This window comes from Giraffa tippelskirchi, chromosome 5 (assembly GCF_054371585.1).
Source record: "Giraffa tippelskirchi isolate mGirTip1 chromosome 5, T2T-mGirTip1v1.2.pri, whole genome shotgun sequence".
In the NCBI taxonomy this organism is placed as follows: domain Eukaryota; kingdom Metazoa; phylum Chordata; class Mammalia; order Artiodactyla; family Giraffidae; genus Giraffa; species Giraffa tippelskirchi.
The window spans coordinates 129,171,420-129,184,521 of NC_137279.1; the positions used below are offsets into that span (position 1 = coordinate 129,171,420).

General features: G+C 39.0%; 1 protein-coding gene across 1 annotated transcript in view; it reads right to left on the reverse strand.

Moving 5' to 3' along the window:
* The window catches only part of EPHX4 (epoxide hydrolase 4), a 34,777-nt gene that overhangs the window by 19,768 nt on the left and 1,907 nt on the right, over positions 1-13,102 (reverse strand). Inside the window, exons 2-4 of the mRNA XM_081486446.1 lie at positions 12,248-12,333; positions 2,262-2,419; positions 494-622 (exon numbers count right to left, since the gene is read on the reverse strand). Coding sequence (XP_081342572.1) covers positions 494-622; positions 2,262-2,419; positions 12,248-12,333 — 373 coding nt within the window. The remainder of the gene's footprint in view (positions 1-493; positions 623-2,261; positions 2,420-12,247; positions 12,334-13,102) is intronic.

The window sequence follows — 13,102 nt, forward strand, 5'->3', positions numbered from 1 at the left end:
TCTCATTTTTAATTTCCAATACAGTCAATGCATATGGGTATAACTCATATAAACTAATGCTCAGTGGGGTCTTCAATAATTTTTAAGAGCATAAAGGAGACCAAAAATTTGAGAACTGCTGCTTTAAAGAATGATGCCATTCTTGATATTCAAAGCAGTCAAACAAGAGGAAAATTTATTTCTAGGCTGTCAAGATTCTTTACTGTCAAAGTAATGTTACTGCATTTTTCCTTTAACTCTCCCCAAGTTAGCAATAAAATGTCTTCTAAAAAAATAAGATTATGCAAGCAAATATAAAGCTACACTTCCTTTGACTCTTCAGGAACATTTAAAGCCAAGATAACTGATACTATTGTGTGCTAATATCATATTTTAGTCACTTAATTTAAAAAATATTACATTAATTGACTTTTACTGTTTTTAATCCAAAGTGTCAGTGACAACAGTGAGTTGTCATGCTATCAAAGATGTCTTAATGGAAATTTAAACTCACCTGTAAATACATTTGGATGAGGGAAGTTAATAACAATAAGCTTCATCACCATTTCTGGATAACAGATGGCAGTTAGCCAAGCAATCATGCCTCCCCAGTCATGGCCAGTAAGAACACATTTGCTATACCCTGTAATTGAGAAATAAATGTTGACATCATTGAAAAGAAACAGGTGGGTGCATCATTATCGCATATATGCTAGACACGTTTCTAAAACTAGTCTTTCTACTCTCCTACCATAATTATGTACTTTCTGCAGATATTGGGTTTGGTGTTTCCAAAACCTGTATGTCTGAATCAAGTAGTGTAGTTTTTTTTGAAAATTTAGATGCCCAGGTCCATTATAGACCTAAAGATTCAGAACCTCTCTTGGGAATTTATACTTAAAGGAAAAATCTGAAATAGTTCAGCTCTGGTTACATAAACCTGAGTTTGGAAAACCATGGTAAAGACTACACATACCTAGGTCATAAGCAAGATTATATTATTGATTTGACTAGAAAATTGCATGATGACAAAATTAGGCCAAGTCTGACTGAATTACCACAAAATATGAATGATATATGGCTGTTGGAAATCAGTGTCTCTGATTTTATTGTAATCATGCTAAATTACAATGCTGCATTGACACCCCCAGACTGCATCCATTTTTTCTCCTCTAAAAACAGTGACCTGATCTATGCTCTCATTAGACTCTTGTAGAAATGGCTCTTTGATTTCATGGGTTTCTCACTATGCTGGCTCTATAAACACACTGGGTTTTAGTCAAAAGGGATGTAGTGGATTAGATTATTGCTAAAAAATATTTACTCCTTCTTCCCCTCTTCTCAGCGCATAGAGGTAGTATGCTTTACCACCAAGCGCCAACCCCCCCACCCCGCTTTTTTGGCCTGAGGCATGCAGAATCTTAGTTCCCCAAGCACGGATAGAACCCGTGCTTCCTACAGTGGAAGCATGGAGTCTTAACCACTGGACCACTAGGGAAGTTTCTTTACTATCCATTTCATATTAGACTTGGCAGTGTGATTTGCTTTGGTTTCTTGGTGGCTGTATGACTTGATTTGGGGCTCAGTCATGTGACTTGCTTTGACCAATGAGCAGTGACCAGAAACTTGAAATATGGTTTGCTATGGGGCTCATCCTCTTGCCACTTCAACCACAGCGAGAAGAAGAGCTTCCCCCAGGTAGCTTCTCTCCTTTAGCTGGGTCTGCAACCCAATTCACACTGAGAAGTCAATCCTAGCTGGACCTGTGGCCTGAGGCTAAGACCCAGAGGGGTTCAGCCTAAGGCTGACCTGCAGATCCAGCATAGGAATGAATGCCTTTGACTGTATGTCACTGAGATTGGGGTGGTTTGTTACACAATATTATTGTGGCACTAACTGATCAATAAAAGATAATGCAAGTGTTTCTGCGTCTAACAATATGTTTAAATGAATATTTAAGTGTGGGTTCTGAAGAAATAAACTTTCTGAGAACAAGAATCAAATTTCTAATAATTAGTTCTGAAAATAATAAATGTATACATTAAGTCAATTTTTAAAAACAAACTTTGAGAGTCACTTTTGGCTGGTAACTGAATAGTTATTCTGGATGTATTATTTTAAATTCCTTCTATAGATATTTTGAGTTGTATACACCAAATGACAGGATCCAGATAACAGCTCTAGTAAATGGAAAGCACCCTCCCAAGAAATGAGGTTATCAATTCACAATTTGTTGAATGTTAGTCCCTTAAAAAGAATTAATACTACTTTTTAAAACCTACCTAAAGAGTCTAAAATATCCTTTATATCTGCAATTAGACAGTCCAATTTATAATTCTCTCGATGAACAGGAGCATCTGTTTCTCCATAGCCTCTCAAATCCAGTGCTACAACTCTATATTCACTTTTAAATTCCCTTAGTTGGTGACGCCAAGAATACCTGCAGAAAATAAGATATGTTAAAAATACCACAGTAACGAATATAAAGAATACCATCACAGATTGTCTAAGTGGAAAACTATAAGTAACTTTTCATTTTTGAGAAAGGTTATGTAGCCATGTGTGGGCGGGAAAGAAAAAACCTGTTTGAAAAGAAAGCACTCACGTTATTAAAATTGACTTTTTTTTTTTTTTTTTTTTTACCAGCTCCAGTGGGAGTGTAACAAAGGACCAGGATTTACTGAAACTACAAAATACCAGATACTAAAACCTTAAGAACTGTACCTAAGAAGTCAATTTTCTAAGCTGTGCTTAAATAATGCTTACCACTATCACTTAGTCTGTGCCTATAAGTGCTTCTGTATATTGTACCATTTGATCCTTTCAAAAAACTTGCAAGATGAAAATGTATTTTCCTAGAAAGGGGATTTTACTCAGCTTGCTACAGGTCAAATGGGACTCAGTGTTTTCATTCATAACAACAGTTACTCATGGATGAAAAAGTCTGATGATTTTTAAAAAGATGATAATGGAAAGAATCCAATAAAACAACTACTTAAGATAAATCTTTGGGATATCCTTGGAGGGCAAGTGGTAAAGAATCCGCCTGTCAGTGCCGGAGACTCAGGTTCAATCCTTGGTCTGGGGAGATTCCACATGCTGAGGGGCAACTAAGCCCATGCTCCACAACCAGAGAAGCCACCACAATGAGAGGCCCCAACACCATAACTAGAGAGCAGCTCCCATTCACAACAACTAAAGAAAGCCCACACGTAGCAAGGAAGACACAGCACAGCCAAAAATAAATAAATAAATAAAATTTAAAGAAAAGAAAAAAGATAAATCTCTGCTTGCTAAAACAAAATTCTTCTGAGGAGAAGATCCTGAACTATAAAGACAAGCAAGTGTGTGATTTAAAACATTTAACAACCAAAATGGCCCAAGCACTGATCAATTAGAATGGCCACAGTGACAGCCAGGTCAGAAGCTTGCTAGACCAGGTGTTCCCCCTATGCTTGATAATAAAACTGCAGAATTAATTGAAATACAGAGCTCCATGAGAGTTCCTTCTTCTAAGAAGCAAAATCATTACGGATAACAAACAGAAAAAGAGACTTGGATTTTTCAAAGTGACTCACTGTGTTATAGAACTCAAAATATGCATTAAAAGCATCTGCATGCACATCTGTTCATGGAAACACAGTATAAAATTATCTGACAAAGCCAAATGGTAGATCATTGTCTGGAAAGATTTTTGGAGCACAATAGGAAAGTGAACAGAGTGATCTGAGATTATAAACCAATAATGAAGGGAGACTGCAATGTAAAATAACACAAAGCAATGAGAAGAAAGAAATAAACTGACCACTTTACACCAACAGCTAGATTATCAGGAAAGGTGTCAGACACACATTCGGATTTATGAATGGATAGAGTCTTTGGTCTATTACTAGGATATCTATGATTTGTGAAAATCTGCAAAAGCATTGCCAATGAACATGGATTTGAAAATTTTAACAAAAGTGTCTTTCTTAACAATCTTGATAATCTTCTCTCTGGGTTGTAATAAACAAAGGAAGCAGTTTGATTTCTTAAAAGATACTCATCTGTCAACACATGTGATTTTACTTTTTCATGTTGTTGTTGTTGTTCAGTTGCCCAGTCTTGTCTGATGCTTTGTGACCCCATGGACTGCGGCACGCCAGGCTTCCCTGTCCCTCACCACCTCCAAGAGTTTGTACTCCCAGTATCCTGCATTGCAAGCTGATTCTTTACTCTCTGAGCCACCAGGGAAGCCTTAAACGGGGATGCTGTGGCTGCATGGGCCAGGAATTGATCCCGGGCCTCCCATGTGGCCGGTGAGAATTCTACTACTGAACCACTCATGCACCTATTTTCTCATAGCCTTACTTAATATTTTGAATTGATTTTTTTTTTTATGTCTTTGTAACTGAAGCCTAATTCTTTCTTCTTTATAATCCTTCATACCCAATCAATAAAGTTTGGTAAATTTAACCTCTTAAATATTTATGTTTACTTAATCACTTTTCCTATCCATCCCTGATATTACCTTCATTCAGGCATCCATTTATGCAGCAGCCATCGATTGTCTAATTGTGTCTGTTTCATGCCCCTTGGCTCTATCTTCTATAAAACCAGTTCAGTTCAGTTCAGTCGCTCAGTCGTGTCCGACTCTCTGCGACCCCATGAATTGCAGCACGCCAGGCCTCTCTGTCCATCACCAACTCCCAGAGTCTACCCAAACCCATGTCCATCGAGTCGGTGATGCCATCCAACCATCTCATCCTCTGTCATCCCCTACTCCTCTCGCCCCCAATCCTACCCAGCATTAGGGTCTTTTGCAATGAGTCAACTCTTCGCATGAGGTGGCCAAAGTATTGGAGCTTCAGCTTCAACATCAGACATTCCAATGAACACCCAGGATTGATCTCTTTTAGGATGGATTGATTGGATCTCCTTGCAGTCCAAGGGACTCTCAAGAGTCTTCTCCAACACCACAGTTCAAAAGCATCAATTCTGCGGCACTCAGCTTTCTTCACCGTCCAACTCTCACATCCATACATGACCACTGGAAAAACCATAGCCTTGACTAGACGGACTTTTGTTGGCAAAGTAATGTCTCTGCTTTTAAACATGCTATCTAGGTTGGTCATAACCTTCCTTCCAAGGAGTAAGCATCTTTTAATTTCATGGCTGCAGTCACCATCAGCAGTGATTCTGGAGCCAAAAAAAGTAAACTCTGACACTGTTTCCACTGTTTCCCCATCTATTTCCCATGGAGTGATGGGACCAGATGCCATGATCTTGGTTTTCTGAACGTTGAGCTTTAAGCCAACTTCTTCACTCTCCTCCTTCACCTTCATCAAGAGGCTCTTTAGTTCTTCTTCACTTTCTGCCATAAGGGTGGTGTCATGCGCATATCTGAGGTTATTGATATTTCTCCCGGCAATCTTGATTCCAGCTTGTGTTTCTTCCAGCCCAGCGTTTCTCATGATGTACTCTGCATAGAAGTTAAATAAGCAGGGTGACAATATACAGCCTTGACGTACTCCTTTTCCTATTTGGAACCAGTCTGTTGTTCCATGTCCAGTTCTAACTGTTGCTTCCTGACCTGCATACAGGTTTCTCAAGAGACAGGTCAGATGGTCTGGTATTCCCATCTCTTTCAGAATTTTCCACAGTTTATTGTGATCCACACAGTCAAAGGCTTTGGCATAGTCAATAAAGCAGAAATAGATGTTTTTCTGGAACTCTCTTGCTTTTTCGATGATCCAGCGGATATTGGCAATTTGATCTCTGGTTCCTCTGCCTTTTCTAAAACCAGCTTGAACATCTGGAAGTTCACGGTTCACGTGTTGCTGAAGCCTGGCTTGGAGAATTTTGAGCATTACTTTACTAGCATGTGAGATGAGTGCAATTGTGCGGTAGTTTGAGCATTCTTTGGCATTGCCTTTCTCTGGGATTGGAACGAAAACTGACCTTTTCCAGTCCTGTGGCCACTGCTGAGTTGTCCAAATTTGCTGGCATATCGAGTGCAGCACTTTCACAGCATCACCTTTGAGGATTTGAAATAGCTCAACTGGAATTCCATCACCTCCACTAGCTTTGCTCGTAGTGATGCTTTCTAAGGCCCACTTGACTTCACATTCCAGGATGTCTGGCTCTAGGTGAGTGATCACACCATCGTGATTATCTGGGTCGTGAAGATCTTTTTTGTACAGTTCTTCTGTGTATTCTTGCCACCTCTTCTTAATATATTCTGCTTCTGTTAGGTCCATACCATTTCTGTCCTTTATCGAGCCTATCTTTGCATGAAATATTCCTTTGGTATCTCTAATTTTCTTGAAGAGCTCTCTAGTCTTTCCCAATCTGTTGTTTTCCTCTATTTCTTTGCACTGATCGCTGAGGAAGGCTTTCTTATCTCTCCTTGCTATTCTTTGGAACTCTGCATTCAGATGAGAATATCTTTCCTTTTCTCCTTTGCTTTTTGCTTCTCTTCTCTTCCCAGCTATCTGTAAGGCCTCCTCAGACAGCCATTTTGCTTTTTTGCATTTCTTTTCCATGGGGATTTTCTTGATCCCTGTCTCCTGTACAATGTCACAAACCTCTGTCCATAGTTCATCAGGCACTCTGTCTATCAGGTCTAGTCCCTTAAATCTATTTGTCACTTCCACTGTATACTCATAAGGGATTTGATTTAGGTCATACCTGAATGGTCTAGTGGTTTTCCCTACTTTCTTCAATTTAAGTCTGAATTTGGCAATAAGCAGTTCATGATCTGAGCCACAGTCTGCTCCTGGTCTTGTTTTTGCTGACTGTATAGAGCTTCTCCATCTTTGGCTGCAAAGAATATAATCAATCTGATTTCGTTGTTGACCATCTGGTGATGTCCACGTGTAGAGTCTTCTCTTGTGTTGTTGGAATAGGGTGTTTGCTATTACCAGTGCGTTCTCGTGGCAAAACTCTATTAGCCTTTGCCCTGCTTCATTCTGTACTCCAAGGCCAAACTTGCCTGTTACGCCAGGTGTTTCTTGACTTCCTACTTTTGCATTCCAGTCCCCTATAATGAAAAGGACATCTTTTTTGGGTGTTAGTTCTAGAAGGTCTTGTAGGTCTTCATAGAACCGTTCAACTTCAGCTTCTTCGGCGTTACTGGTCGGGGCATAGACTTGGATTACCGTGATATTGAATGGTTTGCCTTGGAAACGAACAGAGATCATTCTGTCGTTTTTGAGATTGCATCCAAGTACTGCATTTTGGAATCTTTTGTTGACCATGATGGCTACTCCATTTCTTCTAAGGGATTCTTGCCCACAGTAGTAGATATAATGGTCATCTGAGTTAAATTCACCCATTCCAGTCCATCTTAGTTCGCTGATTCCTAGAATGTCAACGTTCACTCTTGCCATTTCCTGTTTGACCACTTCCAGTTTGCCTTGATTCATGGACCTAACATTCCAGGTTCCTATGCAATATTGCTCTTTACAGCATCAGACTTTGCGTCTATCACCAGTCACATCCACAGTTGGGTATCGTTTTTGCTTTGGCTCCATCCCATCATTCTTTCTGGAGTTATTTCTCCACTGATCTCCATTAGCATATTGGACACCTACTGACCTGGGGAGTTCATCTTTCAGTGTCCTATCCTTTTGCCTATACCCTCTACAATTTGCTATATAATAAAAAAGGGCTAACATCTATATCTGTCTTATCACATGCCAGGCACAATTCTAAGTGCTTCACATATAGTGATGCTGATCTACAAAACAGTAGTATAAAGTAAGTACTATTATTATCTCCATTTTACAGCTGAAGAAACCAAGGTACAGATTGGTTTGTGGATGTGCTAAAAGTCACAGAGTTAGCAAATAGCAGAGCCAGGATCCAAACCCAAGTGGTCTGGCCTGAGAACCCATGCTATGCTGCCCCTGCAGCACTTGTCTGCTTACAGTGAATAAACCTGGGTCTTGTTTTTATGACTTTGTTTACGTAATTTCCTTTGTCTGAAACATCATCCCTCCTTAGCATTTCCCTACTCCCCACAACCCCTGTCCTTCACCCCTCACTGAACTCCTCATGCTGGGCATCTTCTCTTCTAGGAGACTTCCCAGGTTCCCTCCTTCACAGGTGGGTTGGATGGTCCCTTCCATATTCTTCCATGTGTCTGCACACTCTTCAGTGCACTGGGCATATGCTTTATACTAATCTGTAGGTGCCTGGCATTTCCACTTGACTGTGAGCTCCTTGAATTTTCTGGCAGATGTGAAGGTGCTCAATAAAGATTTGTTGACTGAGTGAAACAATGGAAAAACGAAAGCACTGAATTATGATAGTGCAAGAAATACCAGTTGTTCAGTAAAACTCTGTCCCAGTTCAAATCTTGAGACAGCTCTGAACTAAAGTTCCCAGATTCCTCTTGGGGAATTTATATTCAATTTCTACCAAAATGTGCATTGTTTTAATATCCTAAGTACCTGTGTCTTCATTTAGAATTCATTTAAGTAGAGATTTCAAGGTAGAAATTTGACTCAAAATAATGTGTACAATCCTGTAGCATTTTACATTTAATGTAAACATAATACCTGCATATGTCATTATGTTATTAATAATTTAAATTGCCTTCCAAATAAATCCAACTATTTCTATTATCAATGAGTGCAGCCAAACAATATCTTAAACATTTCTAGGAATATTTAAAGGCTGCAACTGCTATCTTAATAAATTACAAAAGTTTTTAAATGTTATCTTTCTAGAGTTCATAAAGCATATCTGATTTACACATTAACTCTAAACTGAAAAAGAAATCACCCCACTGATAGACTGATGAGCATGTCATTCACATGAATAAAACAAAATAACCCCCATGATACAAAAATGAAACATAAAATCAGTAAATCCTGAAAATATTATAAATAAACAAAACTAGCTATTTTCATCCACAGTGTTCCCCTCCTCCCCTACCCAGTTGCTCTGTTGTTATTTCGCCTCTCAGTCGTGTCTGACTCTTTGCTAACCCATGGACTATAGCCCACCAGGCTCCTCTGTCCATGGAATTTCCCAAGCAAGAATACTGGAGTGGGTTGCCATTTCTGTCTCCAGGGGATCTTCCCCACCCAGGGATCGAACCTGAGTCTCCTGCATTGCAGGCAGATTCTTTACCACTGAGTCACCTGGGAAGCTCAAGCAGAGGACACTTCAGAAAAAGCAACTTCTTTCTTAGTTATTCTTAACACAAGGAGGGCTCCTAGTTTACCAGGCTAGCCTCTTTGAGATGCAGAATATACTCTTCCCTTTTACAATGGAGAAAAAGCCACAGTCATCAGGCTCTGTGCTCAGCTGTATGCATGAAGAGCCCTTACTTGCCTCAGCACTTGAGTAATGACGAACGTGTCCCATACAGCTGGTGTTATTGCCAGAAACTGCCTGCATCAGCTCAAAATATTTTTAAAAGCAATGCAAATCGAGGTGGAGATAGAGGGGGAGAAAATCATCTGTGACAGCCTTATTTGGCACTAATTTAGCTAAAGGACTCATAGATCTGTATATTGTTTGATGTTTCCTCTATATTTTAAGAAGACCCAGAATTTTATTGTTTCTGTGTAACATCTAATAGTATATATTAAATGTCACCAATTCTCAACAGCTATTCTTAGTTAATAATGATAAATGCAAATAATACCTTATATTTGTATAATGATTTTCTGTTTAAAAAGCATTTTTACACATAGCCAGTTTATGATTATTTTGTTTTAACTGTATCAAATAATCTGACCTACTTGCTCTACAATATTATAAACTCATGTGCATTTAGGCAAAACTTGATTAATAAAGGGATATTTACATGGGCAATATGAATTGAAATTGGTTCAAAATGCCAAAGCTTTTTGGCTCTTTAAAAAAAAAAAAGGAGGGCCTCCCAGGTGGCTCAGGGGTAAAGAATCTGCCTGCCCATGTAGGAGTCCCCAGAGATGTGGATTTGATCTCTGGGTTGGGAGGATCCCCTGGAGGAGGAAATGACAACAAACTCCAGTATTCTTGACTGGAGAACTCCATGGACAGAGGAGCCTGGTGGGCTACAGTCCACACGGTTGCAAAGACTCAAACACGACTGAGAGACTGTGCATGCAAGCATGAAAGGGGAAAAGTGAAAGAGAAAGGGCTTTTGGGAACAGAAAAAGGAAAGTGTAAGAGATTTGAAGTGGTTTGATCAAAACAGCGTTATCCTAAATTCTGATTTGAACTGACTTTTTCCTGAATGGAGTTGACTAGATTGCATAACAAGTAACAGTGGTAATTTGGAAGGAAAGACAAACTGTCAACATAGAGGTCTTGGTTTAGGATATGACTTACACAAACACAAGTCTCAGCAACTTAGTGGCTGAGCCAGAATTCACTGCCCATATTACTTTATGCAGATTTGATTAATACTTTAGACTAACATTTTATTTGTAAGCCAGTCATGTCATAGGGTCTTCCCAGGTGGTGCCAGTGGTAAAGAACCCGCCTGCCAATGCAGGAGATGTAAGAGACAAAGGTTCTATCTCTGGGTAGGGAAGATCCCCTGGAGGAGGGCAGGGCAACCCACTCCAGTATTCCTGCCTACAGAATCCCATGGACAGAGGAGCCTGGTGGGCTACCATCCATGAGGTTGTAAAGAGTCAGACACGATTAAAGTGACTTAGCATGCATGCATGTCATAAACTTTTTGCTCTAGAAAAATGATGAGCTAGATGGGTTTTTGCCCTCCTCCATTCTCTTCTTCAATGCCTAACACTTCCTAGTGCACTAGCAATCTCAAAGCATTTATTAATAAAGGCCCTTTTACTCTGAAAGTACTAACTAAATACTCTTTCAGAGCTAGATGCATTTTAAATTAGCAATTCGGATGACACAAAATCTTTAAAATTCTAAAGGAAGTGAGGAATATGTAATGTGGAATTCTAGGTGTTAAGAGCAAAAGTAAAGGAGAAATTTGGGGACAGGGCATTGTGCTAGAACTTTAAAAACATACCACACATTCTACATTTAAGTCAGTTTAGAGAATATAATTTTTTGGTCCATTTTTCCATTTCAAGATCATAACCCTAGGCTAGCAAAAATCTGATTTTCTTTTTACCACTTTAATATGTACCATCTTTTAAAAGATATTCATTTTTTAAAAGTTTCATCATGTGTTGTTTCATCTGTACTTATTTGGTTCTGTGGGGTTCAAAGGAGAACAGAGTATTTTCCCGTAGGTAACTAGCAACTGTGTATTTTTGGCTATAGGTTTTCTTCTCCACATGAAATATTCTGATCCTTAATTTGTCCTGAATTCATCTGAGCCTGTTGCTATGTGCATAGCAAAGAGTCCTTTTTCAGTTTCCATGAGCCCTCTTCTCCTCCTGCCTTCCCCTCACCCAAGCCTTACCAAAGGCTGCCAAGTAATAGGCACTCTAATTCTTTGGTTTCTTTCGAATCTCCTTTACCACCCAGTGTTGCATTTTGTCCACAGTTCAGTTCAGTCGCTCAGTCGTGTCCGGCTCTTTGCAACCCCATGGACTGCAGCACACCAGGCTTCCCTGTCCATCACTATCTCCTGGAGCTTGCTCAAACTCATGTCCATCAGTAGGTACTACAAAAACTGGTTTATGATTGCCAAGGGGGAAAAATAGGGAGAAGGGATAGTCAGGGAGTTTGGGATCAATATCTACACACTGCAATACTAATTTAGTCTTTAACAATATTGTGATAGTTGCAGGTGAAAAATGAAGGGATTCAGTCATACATATACGCGTATTCATTCTTCCCTAAATTCCCCTCCTATCCAGGCTGCCACACAACATTGAGTCACACTGCTATATTTAAAATAGATAACTAACAAAGTCCTACCGTATAGCACAGGGGACTCTGCTCAATGTTATGTGGCAACCTGGATGAGAGAGGAGTTTGGGGAAGAATGGATGCATGTGTATGTATAGTTGAGTCCCTTTGCTGTCCACCTGAAGGTATCACAACATTGTTAACTGGCTATATTACAATATAAAATAAAAAGTTAAAAACTGTTTTGCAACTGACTATTTCAAAAATTTGAAACACTAAATGATACTTGTTTTAATTCTCAAAAATAAATAAATTTGGGATAACAATATGCATGTTTCTTTAAAACAGAAGGAATATCATTCTTGTGATTGAGGAACACTTAGGAGTAATAACTCTAGGCCAGCACTTGATCATAGCATGGGGTCTGTTAAAAATCACTACAAGAAAATGACACTATAGTAAGCCAAATCTTTAGTGCAAAAGAAAAAGTTGTTGCTAAGTTTACCAGAATTCTGGAAATCCATGAAGCAGCAGCATAAGTGGTTTGCCTCTTTCTCCAGCAGCAACATAATGAAATCTTAACCCCGAATCCTGCAGTAGGAAATAGAGTGCATGAGATTTCAGTGATACTTTGTGTTGACTGTAAAAGCACAATTAGCATTTCCATTCCATTAAAAATTTCACCTGCATTATTTTTAATATCAAGAGATAAAATAAGTATTATTAATTTTCAGAAAGAAAAAATAACCACAGTTTATCAGCAGGGTAAATTAACAGATTCGCTTTTGTTGACATTCCCTTCTACTTACAAGGTCAATTTATCTATATTATGAGCTTCTGAAACAGTTATAATTTTATTACTGATGTGTCACACTTCATCTCACTCAAATTCTGCAGGACAAGTAAATAATTCTGATCTGCATTTATATTCCTGCCATTATTTACCTCCTAGTCATATACTTTTCTCAGCTTGCCTGTCAAGAGCTGTGCCATCAGTTATATAATTCACACCTCCTTTCCTTATTTTTAGTTCTCTCCCTCCCACATTATTTTCAGTTGAGAGTTGCATGCACAGTTCCCCTGGCTGCCTGCTCCTCATGTCATGTCAGTGTATGTCTAACAGCTGAATGCTCTCAGTGCTGAAACCTTTGCTCTGCATATGGGAGACAAGATTGCCCAAGGGAAACAAAAATCATAGAAATGAGACAGAAATATAGCAAATACAGAGCAAATAGAAGAAAGGAAAGTGGAGCAAGAAAGAAACACAAAAACTCAGAAGGAAGTGAGGTAAAAAAAAAACAAGAACCAAAACCCAGAGACTGACTAGGTTTTACATCATATAACCCAAGTAATTGGGTTT